We start from the raw sequence: 25582 nt of genomic DNA on the forward strand, positions 1-25582 counted from the left end.
ATTGGGGTACGATAACATAAAACGTTGGTAAAGACTGAACTTTGTGTGTAAAACAAACAATTTATTTTCATACCTTGCTACTGAATTATTAAAGTGAATTGGTTATTTCAACGCTGAGGAAGTGAAGCACTTAGCGAAAACTTTGGACTATAAACATCTCGGGAACCGTGGTGAAAAATGAAAAACTTTGATGGGAAATTTCTCATTAGTTTTTATTGAACTGGCACTTAATATCTAAAAGCAGACTACCAGCTGTCCTGCTTTTTTTAGTCCAAGAATAGAGTCATTGTAATTTAATAACAAAACATGTCATTAATTCATTAGTATCGAGTGTGCTATTGCTAAAACTGTCTGATTTCATTCAAGTTGCCTAAAGGCATCTGGCAGGACTTTTACGACTACTACCGCCATTTAGTACCAAGTAGTCGCATACAGACAAGTGAACTGAACTGTCCATTAATGTGCAGGTTTCCTCACGATGTTCTTATTTTCCTTCACCGGAAGCAAGTGGTGGTCTATGAAAACTACTATACATGAGTCAGATAGGTATAAAAATTCATGTGGCATGTGTAGGATCCGAGCCTGGGACCTTTCGATCACAGGCGGGAGGGTCTTACCCACTGGACCACTACCGCTTTATAACCGCGTCGATAATGGTCCAAAAGAAAAATGTGAATTTAAAACCCCATGCTGAGAAACATAGATACAGCGTATTATAATTTGAGAAAATTAAAAATTAAAAATAGAATTTCAAGGCCATGTGTTGTTCCATAGATGTGGGTAGTTTCAAAAGAAGCCTCCACGATTTGTTAGTTCAGAAATGTTATTATAATCTTAATCATTTTATGAGTGACAAATTGTAATCTTTAATAATTTAATTAGCTATTATATATTTAATTATTCTGACTGACATTTCTATGATTTAATTTTGATTTAATTTTATTTTAAATAATGTTTTCTAGATTTAATAGGTACTAATATTGACAAGATTATGTACGCCTGCCAGGCAGAAAACAGAGTTCTGTTATATTAACATTTTTATCGAGCCATTGTACCTGTTTTCACGAATAAATGAATTTTGATTTGATTTGATTTGATTTGTTCAAAGCAACGAAGTTATCTAATAATTTATTGGCATAGAAAAATAAATTAATATTATTTTATCTATGGTTACTGGCAACGTATGAAAATGTAACAAGTTTATTTGTTAGACAAATTAAAAAGCTCCCAGCTCTTAATATTCATTTCGCTATAACTTTTGGACGGCTGAACCGATTTTGATCAAACATCTAAATACCACCGCATAAAAATTAGCTATCAAATTAAAAAAACCGCATCCAAATCGGTTCACCCGTTGATGAGCCACGGTGCTACGTACACAAGACACACTTAGCGGTCAAACTTGTAACACCCATCTTTTTGCGTCGGGGTTTAAAAAAATTATATAGCAACGAAAGCCTCTCTTTGACCCAATGAAGTAAAGCCAGTAAAGTTTGTAAGTATGAAAATAATTGACCCTTTGATGGATGGAAGTAGGTCGGGCGCCGAACCTCGATATGTGCCAATACTGGCAATCTACACGGCCACCCGTGCAGAAACTAGAGAATTTAGTGCACGGTTGCACAGATGCCGAATTATGTAATTGAGAAAATAATTAGATTTAAAACATCTGGAATCGAGCGGGAATCGAACAGTTGAGTCTTGCCTATAGAAAAAAATGTTCCTAACAACCAACCTGACATACGCAGTCAGGTTGGTTCAATAACAAAACTTAAAAAAATAAATATGTGATTTATTTATTTTTTTAAGTTTTGTTTGGAACTTGCTGCGATCCAATGCTTATTTCAAAATCGAAATTCTGTCATTTTGTAATTATACAAGGAATTAAGGACATTTTATACTTGCTAGAATTTATAAAATGGAACAAATGTAAACACAAGTAAACTAAGAGGGTGCTGCAGTAAACATAACAGTATTAAATAATTAGACAAAAAAATAAAATATTAATATAAAAAGATATAGAAGAAATATATAACCAATATTACCTATATAACCAGTTATGTGAACGGTTGAAGATTCGCAAAGTGTGTACAGAGAAACAATTATATTATCAGAATCATGTGCGGCCCTGAAAAGGGCCTTTTTGTTCGTCCGTTGTATGGATGAACGATACGGTGGAATATTATTATTTAGTGAAAGTGTACGGAGACAGAAAACATCATATGGAAATCTGTATCCCTGATTACACACACAAGTTGATCATCAAGTTGGAGAAGGCAAGAACCACTCCATTATTAGTGTCAAAAAAGTGTCGCTGCTATTGAATAAATAAATAAATAAATATATTAGGACAAATCACACAGATTGAGCTAGCCCCAAAGTAAGTTCGAGACTTGTGTTATGGGATACTAACTCAACGATACTATATTTTATAACAAATACATATATAGATAAACATCCAAGACCCGGGCCAATCAGAAAAAGATCATTTTCCATCATGACCCGACCGGGGTTCGAACCCGGGTCCTCTCGGTTCAGTGGCAAGAACTTTACCACTGCGCCACCGAGGTCGTCAATAAATAATGTGACATGACAGTTTTGAAATATTTATTCTCATTTCCAAATTCACTTCACAGGAGAACAATACAATATATTTTTTATAATAATATGAACGTTCAGTGTGCGCGTACAGTATTCCATAGATCGTGTACTGTTCGAAATATAAACATATATTTTTTCTTAAAAAAATAATTATGCTAGACCATTTATTTGAACTGATTATTTGCAGATCAGGTTAATACGAGTACTGGCCACTTATAAAAATATAAAATCAAATCTACCGGCCAATCTTGATGGCCAGCCATGCAGAAATAAGAGGGTTTAGTATATAATTTCATAGCTGCGTACGATTTTGAGAGTTCATTTGTCAAATTGACGTCTTTGTAAAAAAAGTTAGGGTGAAGCTTGATGCGCCGCTTCTCCCTTTCCTGAGCTTTGGAAATAGGCAGAGTACTTCCAAATATTTTTTCAAGTCAACAAGTTATTTATATCATCTTAAATAAAATGAAGAATGTTGAAATTGAACAATCATTACAATTCGATTCAAATAGGTGTATAGATGCGAATGACGACCTCGGTGGCGAAGTGGTAAAGTTCTTGCCACTGAACCGAGAGGTCCCGGGTTCGATCCCCGGTCGGGTCATGATGGAAAATGATCTTTTTCTGATTGGGCCGGGTCTTGGATGTTTATTTATATATGTATCTATTTATAAAATATAGTATCGTTGAGTTAGTATCCCATAACACAAGTCTCGAACTTACTGTGGGGCTAGCTCAATCTGTGTGATTTGTCCTAATATATTTATTTAATATTTATTTTTAGAATAACATTTTTAATTAATGAAGACAGTATTAATGAGTAGGAACAGAAATCCAATTTATTTGTGACATAGAAAGGGTCATTATCCTCGCTAGAATTGCTGCAAGTTTTACTATATTATGATCTAATATCATCAATGAAACATATTGAAGCACTGCGACTTTTTATGATAAGAATTTCAATATTGTTTTGATTAAAATATTATTTAGACTAATTTGTTTACTTGTGCGTGCAATGTGTGACATAGTTTTTTTGTATACTGAAATATTAACATATTTAGAAGATCTGTAAAAGTGGATTTGCACCTTAACAGGGTAGGGTGGGGCGAATTGATATCGATGCAGATTATGCAGAGGGTGAAACGGACCGAATTATTGGGGTACAAGGGTTTTTAGTGGTCAGACCGTATGTGACCCTGCGTCTATGAAAGTTGAGGACTTCTTGATGAGTTTCAGCAGAGCGGCTGAATCAGCTGATCCATACATTTTCTACAACTTAGGTGTTATTTAATTTTGTATAGGACAGCTGTTTTTTTTTTTCGCGATTTCGGAGTTTCACCCATACTAAAAGTTGTTCAGAATCATGGACTGAGCATGTAGACAAAATATTGCCAATGTATAAAAAGTCACTCTGCATAAAAGCGAAAGATTTTTTGGTTGGTTTTTTGAGTTTGTAATTTTTTGCGAGTATGTACGACGAGTAGGGAGAAACTTTGTTTGGAATCATTTTCTTCGTGTTCTTTACACGAAATCACATTTTAAATTGAGTCTGTGCTTAATGTATTTTACTTCCACATCTGTCTGTTTCCTGTCATACCTTCATTCACTTCCACTTACTAACTCCTTTCATCTTTTCTTCTGTCTAAATTCGTCCTTTTAATTTTTAATATATATATATAAGAACTATATTTGTTAATTGACGTCCTTGGAGAAAAGGCTGCGGTGAAGTTTGTTGCGCCGCTTCTTCTTCACTTGCGCTTTGGAAGCCGGCAGTAGACTTAGTTTAAGTAATTTTGACGTCAATAAGTGATGTATATCATCCTAAATTGAATAAAGAATTTTGAATTTGAATTTGAATTTGTCTCTCTTCTTCAAAAACATAAAAAATATAAAGGTAGAAAGAGAGATTCATTCACGTTCATATATTTTTTGGCATTTTTTGTCACGTGTGTCTCTCAACCCATCTCATGATAAGACCAAACCGCACGACAGAATAACACGCGACAGAATAGAAAAAAAGTCTCAACCGTTTGAAAATAATATTTTGAATTTCAAAATTGACAAAAGTAGGTAAAACGTAAATTAATTTACATAAGACTGTAAGAGTTGCTAGTGCTTTTTCTGTTTCTGTGTCTTTATTTTATTATACAGTAAAGTTAATTCAAACAAACTCTTCTCTAATTAAATTAATTGGTCAAGAGAGCAACTCTATTCTATATTTCACTTCACATAATCGACTAGATTTTTAATTTCGAAATGTTAGCTACTGCGTCGTTTTTTTGCACATACCGCATCCACATCCGCATTGAAGAATATCACAGCTGGTGCACGATACGTACCTACTTTTTAGGGTTCCGTAAGCGAGTAAGCTATATTCTGATATATTTTAGACATGGGTCAAAGAATCAAAATCGCTGATTGGTTATTTAAAAACAATAGTTAGGAAAACTTTGGTAATTTACAGCATGCGAAAAATAATTTCTTCTCTCAACATTAACATTAACTAGAGAAAAACTACTATGAAAAACACCATTATCAATGGCCGTTTCTAGCATCAACTACAACGAAAGAAATACCGAAACTCATTTAAACAATTGCGAGCTTGCAATACATAATCATCGAGTCGATTCAAAGTGAAACGCATCGAACCAATCGCATTGCGGTGTGCTTGTCGTTGCGTCACATGGCGCATTGTGATTGGTTAGTTGCGTATCACTGCGAATCGACTATACGGTGACATGTAAACAGCAAAATCGCCCTACGCACTGTAATTGCTAATTTCCTGTTCTAGTATCTAAAATGGCCGATGGTTTAATGACGCTCGAGCAATGTTCCACGCCGCAAATTGAATCACCTCTAATATATCGCGTAATATCCGATGTAAATTGGAATAATGTTGAGGCATGTGCAAAATTCGTTGTCTATGAGCTGTGACATTGTGAACTAGAGCTTCGGGACTGCGTGCATTTTCGGGACTAATTTGTTTTGTAACTCTGATATCTAACCCCCTTATTAATAAAAACCTTATTCTGTGATTAGCCTCGGAACAGTTATTCTTTGTATTGTCTCTTTCTTTCAATGTCAAATGCTGAAAAGAGTGAGAGGGACAAAACAAAGATTTACTACTCCAAGCCTAATCAGAGAATTAAACGTTTATTAATAAGGCGGTATGGTTGTAACGTGTGTTTAAAATATGATGGCTTTTTAAAACCCGACGCAAAATGCGGGTGTTATAAGTTTGACCGCTAAGTGTGTTTGTTTGTGTACGTGGCACCGTAGCTTATCAACGGGTGAACAGATTTAGATGCGGTTTTTTTATTTGATAGCTAATTTTTATGCGGTGGTTCTTAGATATCAGGTGGTTCTTGATCATTTATGATCAAGTTCAAAAGTTGTAACGAAATTAATATTGAAAGTTGGGGGTTTTTTAATTTGTTAATTTGTCTCTTTGTTAGTTTTGATCGAAGGAAAAATTGAAGCTAGAAGCGGGAAAGGAAAGCCAAGAAAAGTATTCATAGATAAAATAACAGACAAGGTGGAAGTCGTGTCTTATAGGGAGGTAAAATCTATGGCAGGGAACTGAGAATAGAAAATACTGCATTGACAAGAACCTCGTTCTCAAATTCATTATCATCATATCGAGTGTGTTGTTGCTAACACTGGTGTCAGATTTTATTCAAGTCGCCTAAAGGCATCTGACATGACTTTAACGACTACTTACCGCCATCTAGGAAGTCGCGTACACACTAATGAACTGTCCACCAGAAGCAAGTGGTCATCGATGAAAACTATTATATAGTCATGACATGAGTCAGATTGGTATACAAACTCATGTAGGATTCGAACCTGAGACCTTTCGATCCACAGGTGAGAGTCTTAACCATTACACCACCACCGCTTCAACGGGTATATTGCCAAATTGTAAAATCTATTAATCTGAGCGATATTTTCTTGTTGGCAACATTTATCAAGCCGCCATCTTGATTGTCCTAGCCGCGTCAGTTAGCGTGAGGCATTAGTGTCAAGAATGCATGCGTAGCGTCAAGTTTTCAAGTTCAGTTGTATTTTGTTGTGTTTTGTTGATTCTTTATATTCCTAAGATAGTTCATAATTTCTCACAGAATTTGTGTATGTGTCATCCATAATTTCATAATAATATTTTAAATGCGATAGTCTTGTCTGTCTGATCCGCTTTCACGGCTAAACCGCTAGACCGATTTTGACGAAATTTGGTATGCATGTAGTTAAAAAACCCCTTCCACATATAGGTGTCTCTTTTCTTCAAAAATCAACGCCTAAATAAGCTATTATTTACATTTAGTGAAAGTTTGTGCGAAAATTATGTCTAGTCTTTCGCAGAGTAATTCGAAGTAAGGCGAAGCCGCGGGCATAAGCTAGTTTTCCGATAATTTAAAAACAAATTTCAAACAGCAGATGCAGGAAATTTCAACATCCAATTAATCGAATGGAACACAGTTGGAGTTTCCTATATGCTTCTGATATTAAAACTACTCTAACTGTTTTTGCATTCCTCATAACTTTTCCTTTGAGTTATGAACAACTAGTTGCGCCCCGGGGCTTTGCTCCCGTAACAATTTCGAGACAAAAAGTACCGTATGTCTTATTCCAGATTATATTCTATCCGTGTACCTAATTTCATAACAATCTGTCCAGTATATACTCCGTGAAATAGAAACAAACATACACACTTTGTATCCGCACAAACTTTTGCAGTTTAATATTAGATTCTGTTTAAAATGGCGTATTTTTTATGCCTAGTGGTAAATTAATTTTATTATTATTTATTTTAGTATACCGTTTGATTAATTTACGAGAATTTCGAAATAATCTAGATGTCACCGGCAGCTTCGCCTGCGTTGGATACGTATGTTGGATCTAGAGTTATTATGGGTAACTATATCTATTCCGAATTTTACCAAAACTGGACGAAGGGTTTAAAGCTTAACAGATTTTCCATTTATTAATAAGTATGGACTAGATAAGACTTGGAATCCACCAAACTGGAGCATCATAGTTTTTAGTATAAAACACTAAATAGATTTTTATATGTCAAAAAGTATAATTTTTCATTTTATCACAGTTTGCTCTGAAAAATTTACTCACTAACTTAGAAAACTTAAAAAAAAACCTAAGTTGTTGAGTTTATCCCGAAGAGGCAGATATGGCTGGATGTGTGTGTGATGCATGATCAGTATGTATGATTTTTAAACCTCGAAAAAGTGGGGTGTTTTATAAGATTGACCGCTAAGTGTGTCTGTCTGTGGGCGTGGTACCGTAACTCATCAACGGGTGAACCGATGTAAATGCAGTTTTTTTTTTATTTGATAGCTTATTTTTATGCGGTGGTTCTTAGATATGTACGATCAAAATCGGTTCAGCCGTTCGAAAAAGTTGTGGCGAAATGAATATTGAAAGTCGGGCGTGTTTTAATTTGTCTTTTGCAAAGAAATTCTTTTTCTTCGTATTAGCTACAAATTTGGTATTCTGATCACTCTACTCGTTTGAGAATTCAAATGCCTCCATCAACCATCGATAACTGACGAGAGCTGAGCCTCCAGGCAGTAGTAAATCAACGTATTCATTTACTTGATTCAAACGATGATATGCATAAATACTGGATATGACTCCTTGACCATCTATAAAGGTGGCAAGAGCCCCAAAATTGGGATTTTGAAATGGCTAATGATAATAATACAATCTCCTAGTGTTCGTTTCGTGGTGAAATGTATTATGCTCTTCTCTATATCCGATTACCATTGTTACTATGCACAAGAAATTATGAACGTAGATTAAATACCTACGTAAAGTGTGAAGAACTAAGAAAGAAATTTTTTTTTTCATTTTTATTTATATTATTAATGTTAAAAAATTACATTTTATATACACCTTAATGTTCTTAAAGAAATTACACTATGTATTTGCGAAATCCTTACGATCTGTCTTTTTGAGTTTATCCCGATACAGACAGACACAAATATAAACGCGACAGCACCTTAATTTTTAATACGTAAGGATTACGGATACAATAGTTCCATGCACATTTAAATCCAATTCATAGTTCAGTGTAATTTGACGTGAAGAAATGCTTGGTTGTGGTTAAACAAGATCTAGCTGTGAAAATCTATCGCAAGCTCTCTGTCAAACGCATATCATATCCAGTAACAATGCTGGTTATCTATATTATATATATGTAATATAGCATGTTAATATATCGTTGGGCTCAGAGTATCTAGAGGTCCAATATGTAAATCATTTCAGAATTTGTAGTTCTGCGGAACGTATATGGAATTCGTAATTTTCAGATTTGAATTTCGGACATGGTCTAACGTATCGCCATTTTGCAAGTGAGATAGCAATGCCATTGTTCATATGTAGAATAAGATTTAGTTCGTACCCGGAAAATAATGGTCAATGTTTGGATTTTAGTTGAAATTTTTACTTTGAGATATTCTATGGTAAGTATTCAAATTGTTTTTGTATGTAATTAAAACTGTTTTCAGATTTTATTTAAAATATCTAAACAAATCTGACAGAGTAGACTGGTATTAGTCTAGTTCAAAATTAAAAAGACCATCAATTTGGTGATGTCTTACATTGTCCTAACCGGTAGGTAATAAACAGACACGCGCAATTTTTTAAAGTACCTAGTTGATTTGCCACAGGGATACAATCAAATTGAGATATTTTAATTTCATCAATAATGTTATAGTTACACAACATTATGACATTCGTTAAAATTTCTTATTCATTCTTCGGTTTAATTAATGATATTACAATACAATTACACCCACTTATCCAGTGACACAGCATAGAAAACAAAACTGTAAACTTTCATTGATGATATGTTGATTACCGTTTGGATCGTTTCGAAGACAACTTTATGTTTCAAAAGAGTGGATTTTAGAAAAAATAAAAGTAAATGCTTACCAATAGCCAGAGTGAATAACAGAAGTACCGGCGCTGTCATCTAGCCGCCGGGGGGGCTCCACTCGTGCCCACATCGACGCTAGGAGTACCATCAAACCGATTCACTGACACATCACACTATGTACACTAGATCTCAATATCACCCAATTCTTCTTAGCGTGTAGACTCAGTTAAATTTGTGAGCACCAATACAACGCCACCAAATCAGTACTCTCTGTGGCGTCATTCAGGTCCTTCTGTATACAGGTGATACTCGATGTACACTAGTTTTCGCTCGCTGACACTAGATGGCACTTTTGGAGCACTTAATCCGGTAATCTGTGAACAAAATAATGTTAATTAAAGTAGGTATATGCCTTTTTAAATTCGATTTAGATTCGACTGTAATGAGAAGTAACTACTAAATATTTGATATTAGGATAGCTATAGCTGCTAAAAATAGTTGTAAAAATAAATACGGATTAGATAAAATAGTTTATCTATACCCCTTGTTGGCCTGTGCTGTTTTTTTATACTACCAAATAGGCCAACAGGCATGCGACTGACTAAATGGTATGTGCCTATAAACGCCTGCGACACTAGGGTTGTCACACGTGCGTTGCCTACTTTGTGACCTATCTATTGCCACAGTGACCTGTAATCAGCTTCCGGACTGTAGGTTCCATCACACAGCCTCTCTCACCCTTCAAACCGGAACACAAAACAAAGCAAGCACCGTTGTTTGGTGGCTGAAATAGATGAGAGTGAGGTACAATGCAGACAACTTTGTCTCAAACTTTTTTGGTACTAAGTATTAATTTTAAACTTTAATGTTTCATTATCATCGAAGCGACTTGCTTCTTGTAAGAATATATTTAGCACCCAATAGAGCGTTGTCGATTTGCCATCAACACGCAAAGAAGAAGAAGAAACATTTTATTATTAAAAATAAAAAATGGAATTATTTATTTACATCGAATGGCTACAATTCCTTTTTAGTATTTAAAAAGTTCCATACATTCAGCTTATTTGGCATAAACAAACGTAAACTTCCGAGAAACAATATTATTGTATGAGCGCTGCATATTATTTGTATTTATTTTGCTACTGTTTTTATATCAGTAATGAAGCTAATGAAGAACCACTTTTTATCGCATAATCTATTTTGTCCTTTGGCATAACGATTTTGAATACAATATTTTGACATAATAGGTCTAAGGTTTCCAAGGTTTTTACAACTACAAAGTACAGGTTTTTACAACTTTTATGTTGGGTCAGGTGAGGTTAGTTATGGTTATGCGTAAACCATTATACGTAAGAACGTTATGCTTAAAAATCATTATGCCATAGTACAGTATGCTACGTTACATTATGGCTTAAATTTTTATGCTTACAGATAGAGACCCTGAGTAATGAGTGAACTGGTTAAAGCGAAACATAGTACTATTTATATCCACCTTGAAGATGTTTGAAATTCTCCAAACATTCAAATACCTACAGCGAAAATCTTACAAAGTACAAACTTACAATACCCCTCTTTTGGGTAGTTTTAAAAAACGCCGCGTTTTCTAAACAGGGAGTCGTAACGTTCTAATGGCCACTTCTGACAGCCGACGAGAGTCACAGAGTGTTGCGAGAGTGGCGACGAGTGTCGTTACGAGTGTACGGTCACAGTGAACAGCACATCAACCTACCTAAATACATTGCAAACTGGCTCCTATTACAGCAACATTAAGATTCATACAGGGTGACTTGAGATGTGGTCGACTATAGCATGGAAACAAACAGTCTAGCAGGGAATCGATTTTATTTTTGTTCTGGATATCAATTTGGGCAATATTTTTTTGACGATTTCTTCGCGGATTACTGGCTTCGAAGCATTATGATTGCGAATGAGAACAGCAATAAGCAAGTATGAGAGATTTTTGACGCTCGCATACAAAAAATATCGGTTAAAAATGTCGACCATTTAATTGTTTCATAACCGTTTTACACTCCGCTGAAGTAGACTATTTATTTCAACATTCTATTAAGCTTCCTGTTACACAATTCCGTCCCCTTTCAACTAATGTCCACCAACAGCAAATGATATTTATACATTTTTAAATTATGTCAGATTTGACACACATTCTCGATTGTTACCAGGGATGTCGTTGCATTCAATGTGAGACAATAAAATTTAGTACGTGCAGCGAATCGTTGAGAATTCCATAGGTTTTGACACTGACGTGGGTTGACGTACGTTGATCCTGCATACCATTGATATAGAAGGGCTCCAGCTCCATACAATTTATGCGTTATCCGTAGACGGACGTCAAATTGACGGAGGATAATGGAAGTGGCTCTAAACCTACTCTAAACAAAATAATAATATCTACTTATAATTTTTATTTACTCTCCCCTGTATCCGTATTTATCTATAATATATTTATATACTATTATATTTTAGGTTACACAGTGAACCGTGTTTCAATATTGATATTATAACATATTATATTCCGTGTCAATCTCAACCTTGACGTTGGCAAAATCATCGTTTTGGCGAACGATGGAGCCATGAAACTTCAAAAAAAAACTGTTGAGAAGTTATATATAACTTCTCTATCTATGTATTATATTGTATTGTAACACATTATATCATGTTTATCATAATAAATGTACTATGATAAAGATGACTCGCGCGGACGAATCTGTTACGGGAGGCTCCTATGACACGGGCGCTGCGCACCCTCTCACGCGCATCTCATAGCCAATGAGATTCATTTATTTGCTTGCACACTGACTGAATTCACTCACACAATTTGTAACTATAATGGTCAAATTCAAATCATTTATTCAGAAATTAGACCTTCACAGGCACTTTTTCTCGTCAATCTTTATATTTATAGTTATTTCTCACAAGCTACAAACTACTGGCATTTCGGAACGACCACTGCTGAGAAGAAATGCCGAAAGAAACTCATTTGAACACTGTTGGTCCCTATCATGCCAGATCGGCTTGCCATTATAATGGTAGTAAGATGATGAAATAAATAAAAAATATAAATAAAAAAAATTGCGACTTGGAAAACTTCGACTTAATAAGAGCTAGCATGTTTGATTACAGACAGACAGACGGGATGGGTGAAACTGAAAACAAAAGCTTACAAAATGATAAAAGTACTTCAAAAGATTTGGTATGATATGGGTTAAATAGAGAGACACTGCAGTTGACGTCGGGTTGTGCAAACTCAAAGAACTTACATGATATCGGCTGGTGTCCTAGACAAGCGATAAACTACACATCTAATTCATTTCCCAAGTGTAATGTAGAGGTAGCAATGAATCAATATTAATATATAATAAGTATTAAATTTTATCTTTCCCTTGACTTTTACAATCACTTTATTAAAGACTAGATATTGCCCGGGGCTTCGCGCCCGTGTGAATTTTGGGACAAAATATAGCCTATAGTATCTTGGATAATGTACCTATCTAATAGCGAAAGAATTTTTGAAACCAGTTCGGTAGTTTCGGAGATTACCCGCCTCAAACAAACAAACTCACAAACGCTTACCTCTATAAAATAATAGGTAGATGAAACAAAAAAGAAGATAAAAAAAAATTTAACTTTAATTAACCGAACGATCGAACTAGATCAGATCCAACCGCATGTGCAATCCTACGCAAGATATTGCAGTCTCAACTAAAAAAATCTTTAAAAATAGGAATCAGCATTTTTTGGACATAATTCCAAAGATATATTGCTAGTAGAATGGCCAAACTGAATGGTTCTCATAAAATTTATATTCAAGAGCACTATTATGAATAATCGCGTGGAATCTCATTTGTTTCTAACACCCATGATTTATCATGGGTGTTGCTCAATGCTAAAATGTTTATTTGTCCAAACCACAGACCATTTAACCTAAAAGTAAATTTAAGGTTAAATGGTCTGTGGTCCAAGCCAAATCGATCGTTTTACATTCCATGCGAATATGAAAAACATCCAAAATTTCTTTGAAAACGTTTAATTTTAAGATGGGAGAAGACCTCGGCCGAAATTTCCCGTGTCAATGCACAGCTTGCTTCTAACAATGCAATGTATACACAAAATGTGCCGAAAAATTCCCATGGAGCCGACAATAGTACACAAACACGTAATAGTAATTCGGTTATTGAAACCAAATGCGTCTAGACACGAGGAATGCTAGCTGGCTGAGTGCCCGCCTGGAGACGGTAACCACGATTCTCGGGAAAATTGGGACATGGAAAAATAACGAACTCATGACATTCAACGTCAAACTAATGTCACATAAAATAAGTTTTAGTTATGGAGTATTTTTCAATATTTGCAGACTTCGAATGAGCTGAATATCGTATGACAGACGAGTGCTATGATCATGAACAGTTTACTGTTCAATATATAATCGGATTTCGTATGTAAAATCTACATTTCATGCTTGTATCGTCGATTGAGTCATTATGTACAATGTAATGTATGTGTAAAATTTGTATGCTATACTTTTAGTTGAACATGTTTTGTACATATTTGTTAAACATTTGTAACATCGACATAGTGTAAAACAAAGTCGCCTCTCGTTGTCTGTCCTTAGGTATGCTTAGATCTTTAAAACTACGCAACGGATTTTTATGCGTGGTTTTTAATGGATAGTGTGGTTTCTGAGGAAGGTTTATATATATAATTTATAATGGTTTTACTCGGGCGAAGCCGGGGCGGGACGCTAGTCTTGTAATACAATGTTTTGAGCAAATAAAGTTATGATTATGAATGATTCATGATAGATGACGGACGGATCGACGGACTTTGATGTAAATGTCATTATATTTTTATTTTTTATATTATTACCTATTATATTAGACCGGGGCTTCGCTCCCGTAAGAATCCCGAGATAAAATATAGCCTATAAAAAACTTGTTTAATGTACTATTCAAATCTTGAATAGGTAATGTACTATTCAAATTTATATGGTTTTGAAATCGGTTCGGTGGTTTCGGAGATTACCCGCTTCAAAAATACAAACTCACATACAAACTCTCAAAAGCTTATCTCTTTATAATAATAGTATTGATTATACTTTTAATATTTACATTAAGCGGTTGATAAATTAAAAACATGTTTACAGATTTCATTATACGAAAGGAATTATGTCTTTTTCTATAAAAAAATAATAATCTGACTTTGTACACTTGTAAATAAATTCGATATAACAAAATTTTCACGTACAACCTGAGCCCTGGACGTAATAATCATACTGTGTTTTTTTTCTCTGAAAATTGTTCGATTACTTGATATATTGAACTCGTGCAAACTTTATATTTACGTTCCGTTTTCCGGAATCATATAAATGAAAATGTAAACTATTTCTCCCACTATTTAAGTAATTATCAACAGAAAACCATAGATTAAATAGCGGCATTTAAATAATAATAATAAAAAAATCACACACAACAAATTCAAAACATTAGCTCGATACACAATTTCCACCTATAAAATCTTGCCAACCATGTCCGATCCACTTCTATAATGAATGGTCACTACTACACGTAGTTTATTTTAGCTATTCATTCAAAAAAGTCCTTGACACTAACTGTCCGCGCGTTACTAGACACATGGTCACCGTTCTAGAGAATTCACACTTGTAAAAGTTTTAGTGCTGCGACAAATTCGAGTTGTGTTCGTGTGATTCGAGTTTCATATGTATCTTGTGAACTCGAGTTTCATACCCTTAGATGCCTACATGAATAAATTAAGGGACTTCCAATTTTCTGATGAAATATTTTATATTTTAATCTAAAAGATAAACTAACCGCCAGATAAATCTGTCTGTTGTGATTGCCGAATTAGCACTATCGACTTGTGAAAGATATACTTTTCTAGTGACCGCTCCCGGATGCGCAAGAAATATTGTGCATGTTATAATACAAATGTATAAATTTTCCTCTTGAATAACTCTGTCTAAATTAAATCAAATCAAAATCAAATCATTTATTCAGAAATTACAACTTCACAGGCACTTTTTCTCGTCAATTTTTATATTTATAGTTATTTCTCACAAGCTACAAACTACTGGCATTTCGGAACGACCACTGCTGAGAAGAAATGTCATTTGAACAGTGTTGGTCCCTATCATGCCAGATCGGCTTACCATTATTATTACTTACAATGATTTTTTTTTCTAATAATATATAAAAGTACATAATGTATATAGTCAAAAGGTATATCAAAACAGGTTATGATTGTGATCCGAGTGCTGATTATAATATATATCTATTACCAAGACCTGTATTAAAAGCCAGTTGATCTAAGTATACATAGAGACAGAGAGACAGCGGGAAGCTGTGTTTTATATGTAGTAATGTTGATTAGTCAGCCGTAAAACAGGCCCTAAATCTTTAATTTTTTTAGTAAGTATTTACATTGTCAAAAAACGACGTTGGACTGGATAAGGGTTAAAATCATATTTTCAATTATTATTTTTTAAAATATAAAATTGAATTTTTTTTACCTAAGGTTTTATTCTCATTTAGGTTAGGTCTTACTTAATGGATCAAAAACCTAGAAACTATATTTGCTTTTTTTGTTCTGAATCGGGTATTTTTCCCAACACTATTTCGTATAAGTGGAAACTTATCAGCATTGCTATACGCGGTCGAAATTCGGCTATTTGTATGAATTTATTACTGCTTAGAGTCAAAATAGTTCAAGTTACAATTGCTGGTTTATTCAACACTAATGCTGGAATAACTTTTCCGTAATTGCAAGTTCTAATTGGGTGGCGTTTCGACCGCTGTGGCTGGGCTGTCATTACAATTTTTACCAAAGACTATATTGGATTTACTATCCGGCACATAGGACATCCGGCAGCTGGATGGGTCGATGATGTAAAGGAAATTGCTGGCAACAACTGGATAAGGATGGCCCAGGACAGAGATGGTTGGCGGAGACGGAAGGAGGCCTATGCCCAGCAGTGGGTCACGGAGGGCTGCAGATCATGAGATGATGAGGTTTACTATCTAAATTTAAACTGGGCGAGCCAGCGAGCATGCGGCCAGAACGGTGAGCAAAATTATTAAAAAAATATATATATTGAGTACCTGAAGCATCTAACTCTCCGGGGGTTAGAGGCAAACCAAGGAGTTGATGGCGGGACAACGTCAACAAATTTTTGAAAGAAGAAACAAGACTTTACCTTGTATCGAGATGGATGGAACAAGATTGAACCTTTGTGCAGCAGCGAGACACGTAATCAGAAGGTAAAAAAAAATTGACTTTAAAATAATTAATCTGTATTGTGGTAATGTTCATTTTTTTAATAATTGATTTTGGAATTTATTCATTTGTCAAGAAAATTGACGGACCGTAATGACAGCGCGGGCGCAGCGGTCGAAACGCTCTGAGAACTGTGTAGTTCTCAGAGCATTGCTGCAAGGAGGGTTGAAAAAATAATTATTTTGTTATAAAAGTAAAAAAAAATATTTAATTTTTTCATTGCCATACAAAAAACGTAATTCTCAAAAACGTAAGTCTTCTGTCAACGTCCAAAACGTAGGTGAAGGGCGCAACAACTCATCAATATGGTTATACTTACGTCTATACTATTAGTATAAAGAGGTAAGCGTTTGTGCAATTTCCGAAACTACCGAACAGATTTCAAAAATTCTTTCACCGTTCGAAAGGTATAAAATCCAAGATTGCTGTAGGTTATATTTTATCTCAACATCTAGTGTAATGTAATAATATTTTACCAATTTTCACTTTTTCTCCACCTTACAAAAGAATTATACAACTCAGTGGAAATACATTCCCTAATTGACGTTGAAGTAATGCCCATCATCCACGGGGATAGTTATACCCAGCTGGTGTGGTGAGTATGTTCTGTTTGGCGTCGTTCATACGCTCCACCTCCTTTACAGTTTAATTCCTTGCTCCGCTATCGGATCAAAATCAAATAAAATCTATACTATTATTATAAAGAGGTAAGCGTTTGTGAGTTTGCATGTTTGAGGCGGTTAATCACCAAAACTACCGAACCGATTTCAAAAATTCTTTCACATTTAGAAAGGTATATTATCCAAGATTGCTATAGGCTATATTTTGTCTCAAAATTCCCACGGGAGCGAAGCCCCGGGCATCATCTAGTAATTAAATAAATTGAATAAACACCATTATAACGCACTGGATATGATGATGATCAAATCCCATAATATTCTTACAGTATATGATTGCTGCCAATGCGACCATTCCATATTCTACCGTAGACGTCGTAAGAAACGACGAAATAGATAGGTAACAACAGCACGCCCGACGATCTTCACCTCAGGCTGAAAAACCATAGTTATAAATTGAATTGTGAGAGATATGCCTACATTTTCAATAGATAAATACTTTATTAGGTAAAAATACTTATAGAAACGCTGCGTCCAAGGAAGAGCGTTCTAATTGCAAAATAAATTAAATTATTTTGGAATAAACAAATGGCCCAAACTCATTAGGACCACAGATAATACACCAAATAATCTAATTACAAGTTTCTGCGTAACTCAATGCTTGTTCAAGGACAAAAGTTGGTTATTCTTTGTTTATTACGTTAGAAACTTTGACTTCAGAGGGTTTTTGGTTAAATTAATTATTAAAGCGGCGGTGGTGTAATGGTCAAGATGCCCGCCTGTGGATCGAAAGGTCTCAGGTTCGTATCTTACTCGTGCCATATGAGTATACTAATCTTACTCATATATACCTAGTATTTTTCATAGCCCGGTGAAGGAAAACATCGTGAGGAAACCTGCACACTGGTCGACAGTTTAGTTCACTAGTGTGTACGCGACTACCTGCCACTAGATGGCGGTAGTCGGTTATTAGTCGTAAAAGTCATGTCAGATGCCTTTAGGCGACTTGAATAAAATTTGACACCAGTGTTAGCAATAACATACCCGATGTGATGATGATATTGCATGTTAAATAAGGTTTGTGTAAAAATAGGATATAATCTCCTTTTCCTTAGCCCTATCTCTATATTATGTTTGGTATAACGTATATCACAATTCCAGTCAATGTCCCACAGTGGGTCCCACTACATTTACACACATTACTTTTAAATATGATACATAGGTAGGTATTTTCCTTTTACGTGAATTATGAGTTAGGTCGTCAACTCAGTCGGTGGCGCAGTGGTAAAGTGCTTGCCTCTGAACCGAGAGGTCCCGGGTGCGATCCCCGGTCGGTTCATGATGGAAAATAATCTTTTTCTAATTGGCCCGGGTCTTGGATGTTTATCTATATATGTATTTCTTATAAAAATATAGTATCGTTGAGTTAGTATCCCAAAGACAAGTCTCGAACTTAATTTGGGGCTAGCTCAATCTGTGTGATTTGTCCTAATATATTTATTTATTTATATTTATTTATTTATATTTATTTATTTATATTTATTTATTTATATTTATTTATGAGTAACTAGCTGCGCTCCAGCGCTACAGCCCGTAGAAATTTCGAGATAAAAAGTACCCCATGCGTTATTCCAGACTATGTTCTACCCGTGTACAAATTTAATAACAATCTGTCCAGTAGATTTTGCGTGAAAGAGTTACAGACATACACATCCTAAAAAACTTTTGTGTTTATTAGTTGGATAATTAATTTTCAAAAAGAGATGTAATTTAAAAAAGAAACTAATGTGCACTTACGTTTATATTCAAAGATTCGATTATGACTTTACAACCGGCCGACTGCCTGACCTGAGCCTTCCATAGCAATGCTATTGTTGACTAACAGCTGCCTAGGCTATGTGGCCCTTTGTCGCATCATACGACATCCACGAGACGATATGTAGTGGTCATATTTCGGGGCAGAACCACACTCCACAACCACTTGCTTCCGTGCACTGTTTCAATGAAAGATTCAATTTTTCAAACCAAAAAGATATGTAACAAAAGCTGCGTTAAACGAAACTTCTTCATTCCTACTCTGTACACGAAAGGTAAAGGTGCCTCCACACGGCAACTAAATCACTATCTCTGGGTATAAATCCCTCGATTGGCAGATAAAGCACGCACGTGTGTCGCAGCCTTAATGTTGCTCTTGGTTTTAGAGCTCATTCAGGTGGTTATAGGATCATTTCAGGTACTTTTGTCATAGTTTTTTGTTTGGGCGATGTGTTGTGTATTATCCGAATATTGGACCCATGCTTTACTGCTAGGCAGGCGTAGAACGAGATGGTTGGTTGAACTTAGTGATTTCGACAAGAATTGGATGAAAAATACCGGAGTTGTGTATTTTATACCTATTAAAAAATGCCCCAATAGTTAAAAAACATTCATAGTGATAGGAAAAGTTATTTTTCATGGAAAATTTATCTGAAACAGGGTGGGTAGACATGGTCAGAGAATTGTGAAAAATATGTATAATCTAGGTAAAATATTTAGGATCATTATGTTTATTTAGAGAAGGTATCAATGCCGCTGGATCATTATAATTACGAATATTTAAAGTTGGTTGCAAAGTCCATTTTCAAAAATTATGGAATTATAAAAACAAACTCGACCATCATAAAAAACTAAAATTTTGTATCAACTTTTATTAAGAAGTCATCACCATAAATGTAATATTTAATGTAGCTGTCGAACAAACATATCTTTCTTCGCGAACATTTTCGCACGTTGTGACGTCACTGGTTCGTGTCATTCAGTACGGAGCGTTTGGACGAGTCCAAAAATGTGTGAATTTATTTTTGTCATATCTTTGAAAGTATTGTCATTATTACAGTATTTTTTTTCACTGGTGTTTCTGTTGATATATTGGCCTTCGAATATTCGCCTAAACTAGTGAAAATATCGTCAACATAGACTATTGTAAGAGCACACCCCTTTTACGGAAGTCGGTTGAAAATATTAACTCAGTGATGAAATGTTCACGAAAAAAATATTTTTTAAAAAACTTTGGAATCGCGTTAAAATTGTAAGTGCCTATCTCTTAAGATGACGGTAGAGCGAAAGTTTGGGATTACGAAAAAAACGGACTCGGGAGTTATGGTGGCTTGAGTGTGCCAATTTAGAAAAACTGACACCCTGCTAATAACGAGTGACAACACAAAAACGCAAACGAAGAAATTAACGGACAGACTTTGGTAGAAGGTAGCCTTCATTCAATAGTTGTCAAACAGGCAGTGCTTGCATTTTTGTGTTCAGGTTTGAAGGATAAGAGAGGCGGTGTAAACTAGGTTCTGTGATAGAACAAAGTCGCTTTCAAAGAAGGTGCGCACTCCTGGTGTTGCAGGCGTTGGGCTGTGGTGACCATTTGCCATCAGATGGGCCGTGTTCAGTAGCACGAAAAAAAAAAACACTCAGAGGCACCAAATATGTACGCAAAACCTTCTAAAGACTACTTGGCTACATCAAAACATGCAACTTTTATTCTACGACTTTTCGTGATTCGGTAGTTTTTTTTCATATAAAAAAAATACAATCTAATTTGCAATTCTACACATCTTAACTCTATGAAATAGCCAATCAACACGAGACAGTACAGTAGCATTATGTGAGCGGAATCGAACATAGAGTTAACGTTTATAGAAACTACATTAAAACTAAAAAAAAAAGGTAAATTGTTGTATTTATTACGTTTCGACAAAAGTCGTACAACAAAAGATGTTAGTCTTATGTGCTTTTGGAAGGTCATGCATATTAGATACCAGTAACCCTGTACAAGAATAGTTAAAAACAAGTTGATACCGGATATCGCTGGAGCGACACTTTTGTGGTTAACTTGTGAGCTTGTATTAAATTGTGAGCTGTCAACTAGCAAACGTAAAGCAGAATAGAAGACTATCACGGCGCACTGTCGTGACTGGGCCAAGATCCACTATGAGCTCACTGAGCCAGAGAAGTAATGAAAAAAATACTAACCACGCTTGCCGATCGCCAGCGCGGTGTGTCACTCAAACGATATTGTTTTTTTCCAGTACGGTTGAGCTGAGATGAACTGCTGTCTGCTTCCGTATAACCTGAATGCCAAGGATCTTGAAAATAAAACAAAAGATCATATTTAATGATGCGTGTGTTTTCTATTAGACGCAATCCACGTCAATTTGACGTGGATTGAGATCCCATCTACGTCAAATGTTAAGTACATTTTTAACTTGAATATTCGTTCGACATCATATTATCCTACTAATAGTTATTAAAATGCGTAAGTTTGTGCGATGTTTGTATGTATGTGTGTGTTTGTTACTCTTTCACGCAAAATCTAGTAGACCGATTGTTATGAAATTTGGTACACTGTTAGAATATAACCTGGAATAACACATAGGGTACTTTTTATCCCGAAATTCACACGGGAGCGAAGCCGCCGGGTGCAGCTAGTATTTTACATAATTATTAAAATTTGACGCTTGAACTTTTGCATTACATGTAATTTGAAGTACAGAGAAGGACATATACCAGAAACGCGGGCGAAGACGTGGCGAAAAGTTAGTTCACAACAAGTACCTCTTTTTTCTTATTCTGCCATATTATTCACTGTACTTATATTATTTATGTATGTCTGTCTGTCTGTTCCGCCGTCCCGGCTAAACTTCTTGCGATCGATTTTGATGAAATTTACTATGCATGTAGTTGAAGAAGAGATATTTTCAAAAAATCAACCCATATTGGGGGTGAAATATTGTATGAAAATCATTATCAAATAGTCAATGTATAATCAAAATCATGTTTGTTTCAAATTCACGCGGGTGAAGCCGCTGGCAAAAGCTAATGATGTATATTCCGGTTCATGCTTGGCTGAGTTTTTTCAACACTCAAACGTACTCAAGAGTTTCATGGCAAAATGAGTTTTGACGGATTCAAACTCGGTACTTTTATTGCTGTTCTAAAACTTCTCAAAAATTCGGAACGCGCGAAGTAATTTCGTTTAATTAGCTTTCATAATGGGGCAAATAATAAAATGCTAAAAATAAAATTGTATTTATATTATAATCAAACACGTTAATCACACGTCAGTTTAATTTGTTTGTTCCGATTGATGTAGATTATTCCAAAATTATGTTATCACAGGTTTATCACTGCTTGTTGTCATACATAGGTACAGGATCGTTGTATTTTTTAGTTTTTGACATAATAAAACATAGTTGGAAAATAATTTAGTTACGATAAAACTTTGTTGACGTATCAGAATCCCTGTCCAGACAGAACGGGCCGATCTAAGAAGAAGCCAAGCGAAAAGATTAAAAGGATTACATGCTAAAGAATAATAAAAAATCACATAGTTAAATATAAATTCTTTGTTGCAGTCACCATAAAAAGTCCCTTAAAAATGAATGCCAGAAAAACTGTCTTTATTTCAGCGAGAGGGCGCTTTTGAACCAACATGGCGTCTGCAAGAAATGGCGCCATAATTTTAATTAGAATATTATTTAATTGCGCTAAGAGATTACGGCCAAAACTCATATTCTCCCAAATTGGTAATAATATGATCATTTGGGGAATTAAATTGTCCATTAAATGATACAAATGGAGTTTGACCTTTTTGCAATTTAAATGTCTCAGCCGGAGGAATGTACATTTTATCTGATTTTTTGAAATAATTAACGGGATTTCAAATTAATTTTATTTTATCTTTATAAATAATATCCAATGTTTCGTAGCAGAGATGGGTCGCCATATTATGTAATATTAATTAATTTAATGGATTAAGTTTTCTTTTAACACCACATTGTAATTAATTATACTCGATGTTACTATTCACAAATGTAGCACTTTTCCTAATTAGTTATAAGTAAAATATGATTTTGAACGTCTGTTACACCATTGTAAATTAGGCTAAGCCTAGGCTAGCCTATATTTTAGCAAATATATATACCTTTACGAGTATCCTTGAAGCTTACGTCATAATTTACACATAACAGTATTTCCAAAAATGACATGCCACGGACATTTCAAACGTTTATGTAACGCTGGCTTTGGGACGTTACAGCCAAGAATTTTACCAGGAAGACACTCTGTTAGGACACAATCTTCAGGAGTGGAGCCTGGAAGCGCAGCTAGTGATGTAATAAATTAGGTAAAAGCTCCTGAAAGGGCGTCGATAGGGCGTGTCAGAGAAGTGATATATTGTACTCATCTCTCAAAGGACGAGGTCAGTTTTGCTAATACCTAATGTTACTTAGATTTGTAATCTGGCCAGGGTCTCAGGAGCTCTTCAATGAAGTTGCCTTTATTGTATTTATGATTGAAACTTTATTGAGGAACTTTACAACTAATATAAAAGAAAATAATTAAATACATTAATTGTGGGATACATGAACAGTGGGAAAAGCCGTGTCGTTGTGTCTAGTCAAAAAAACGCAGTCCCCTCTTCAAGAGAGACGCGTCATCATCCCCTCTCGCAGCGCACCCCACACTTGCAGCGCGAGTGTTGGTGATGACCTCTGTCCTGCGAGTTGCGGTAACTCCGACATAGATGGCGTTAATACCTTGCATTACTAGCTACGTATAACTTTACTCCTATTAGCTTGGTTTACACGATTTTCCTGACAATATTTCTGTGTATAATAAGTACAGTCTTCTAAACCTATCAACCCGGTTGACTGTAAAAGATTAGTTAATATTTTTTGCCTGTAACAATCGTCTTTATACGCACAATCAAACGTCCAAAATTTGCAATTGATTATAACATTACTAGTGGCTTGGCTCGGCTTCGCTCGGATAAAACCATAATAAATTATATACTACGTAATTATGTAATGATTACACCTAAACCTTCCTCTGGAATCACACTTTTAATTGGTGAAAATCATACAAAAATCTGTCCGGTAGTTTTTTAGTGTATCGCGTTCATAGAGACAGACGCGATCGTCTTTTATAAATAAATAAATAAATATATTTGGACAAATCACATAGATTGAGCTAGCCCCGAAGTAAGTTCGAGACTTGTATTATGGGATACTAACTCAACGATACTATATTTTATAACAAAGACATATAGATAAACATCCAAGACCCGGACCAATCAGAAAAAGATCATTTTCCATCATGACCCGACCGGGGTTCGAATCCGGGACCTCTCGGTTCAGTGGTTGTCAAAACATTTAAGGATTAGATTAGATTATAACATGTAAGGTTATAACATTAGGTTGTGTGATTAAATATTATATTAGATCATACTGATCCAGTATAATCAAATTGTAATTTACCTATATAAATGGAGCATCCGAAAACGTAAATATTTCACATAAGTACTTGATCAAAATTCTGACCGAAATCAATTATTTAAAATGACTAATTCCCGGTCGGTCCCTATGCTTTTAATGCCAAGGGTATAATAACCCTAATTTCAAGATTACTTAATATTGTACTTTTTGATTCGCATTATAATAATATTGTATTCTCATTATAATAAAATAGAGAGCATAAGCTGCAAAGAAATAATCAGCAACGACCTCTTCTTTAACCTAATTGGAGAAAAAAGAAATATCTTGAAACATATTTGACGACCTCGGTGGCGCAGTGGTAAAGTGCTTGCCACTGAACCGAGAGGTCCCGGGTTCGATCACCGGTCGGGTCATGATGGAAAATGATCTTTTTCTGATTGGCCCGGGTCTTGGATGCTTATGTTATATGTATTTGTTATAAAATAAAGTATCGTTGAGTTAGTATCCCATAACACAAGTCTCGAACTTACTTTGGGGCTAACTCAATCTGTGTGATTTGTCCTAATATATTTATTATTTATTTATTTATATTGAAAATAGAAGAGGGAAAATGTTAGCACACTTGATACGACACGATGCCTTATTAGAAGTATTATAGAAGGAAAGGTGGAAGGAAGAAGGAGCACAGGAAGACCAAGTGATAGTTACACCAGATAAATTAAAGAAAAAGTGGGTGTCGTGTCGTCAAGAAGGGAAGGAGTGCCAACTCCTTGGAGAGAGAACAATGGAAGGAACTACACTGACAAGAGGCTCGCTCTTAAATTACATTATGATTATGATTATAATAATATTATAATGAGTGATATTATTTAATCGCGACTTCGGCCCCATACAATTAATTATATTTAGTG

At 35.1% G+C, this 25582-nt stretch overlaps 1 protein-coding gene across 2 annotated transcripts in view; it reads right to left on the reverse strand.

Annotated features, from left to right (window-relative positions):
• Window positions 1-25582, reverse strand: part of LOC128679766 (uncharacterized) — a 138446-nt gene that overhangs the window by 36961 nt on the left and 75903 nt on the right. The window contains exons 3-4 of one of the 2 annotated variants that reach the window (XM_053762203.2): window positions 21430-21542; window positions 9547-9864 (exon numbers count right to left, since the gene is read on the reverse strand). In XM_053762203.2, the coding sequence (XP_053618178.1) occupies window positions 9547-9586 (40 nt within the window). In that variant the 5' untranslated portion in view covers window positions 9587-9864; window positions 21430-21542. The remainder of the gene's footprint in view (window positions 1-9546; window positions 9865-21429; window positions 21543-25582) is intronic. The other variant, XM_053762202.2, reaches the window with a different exon arrangement.

Source organism: Plodia interpunctella, chromosome 22, assembly GCF_027563975.2.
Source record: "Plodia interpunctella isolate USDA-ARS_2022_Savannah chromosome 22, ilPloInte3.2, whole genome shotgun sequence".
NCBI lineage: Eukaryota > Metazoa > Arthropoda > Insecta > Lepidoptera > Pyralidae > Plodia > Plodia interpunctella.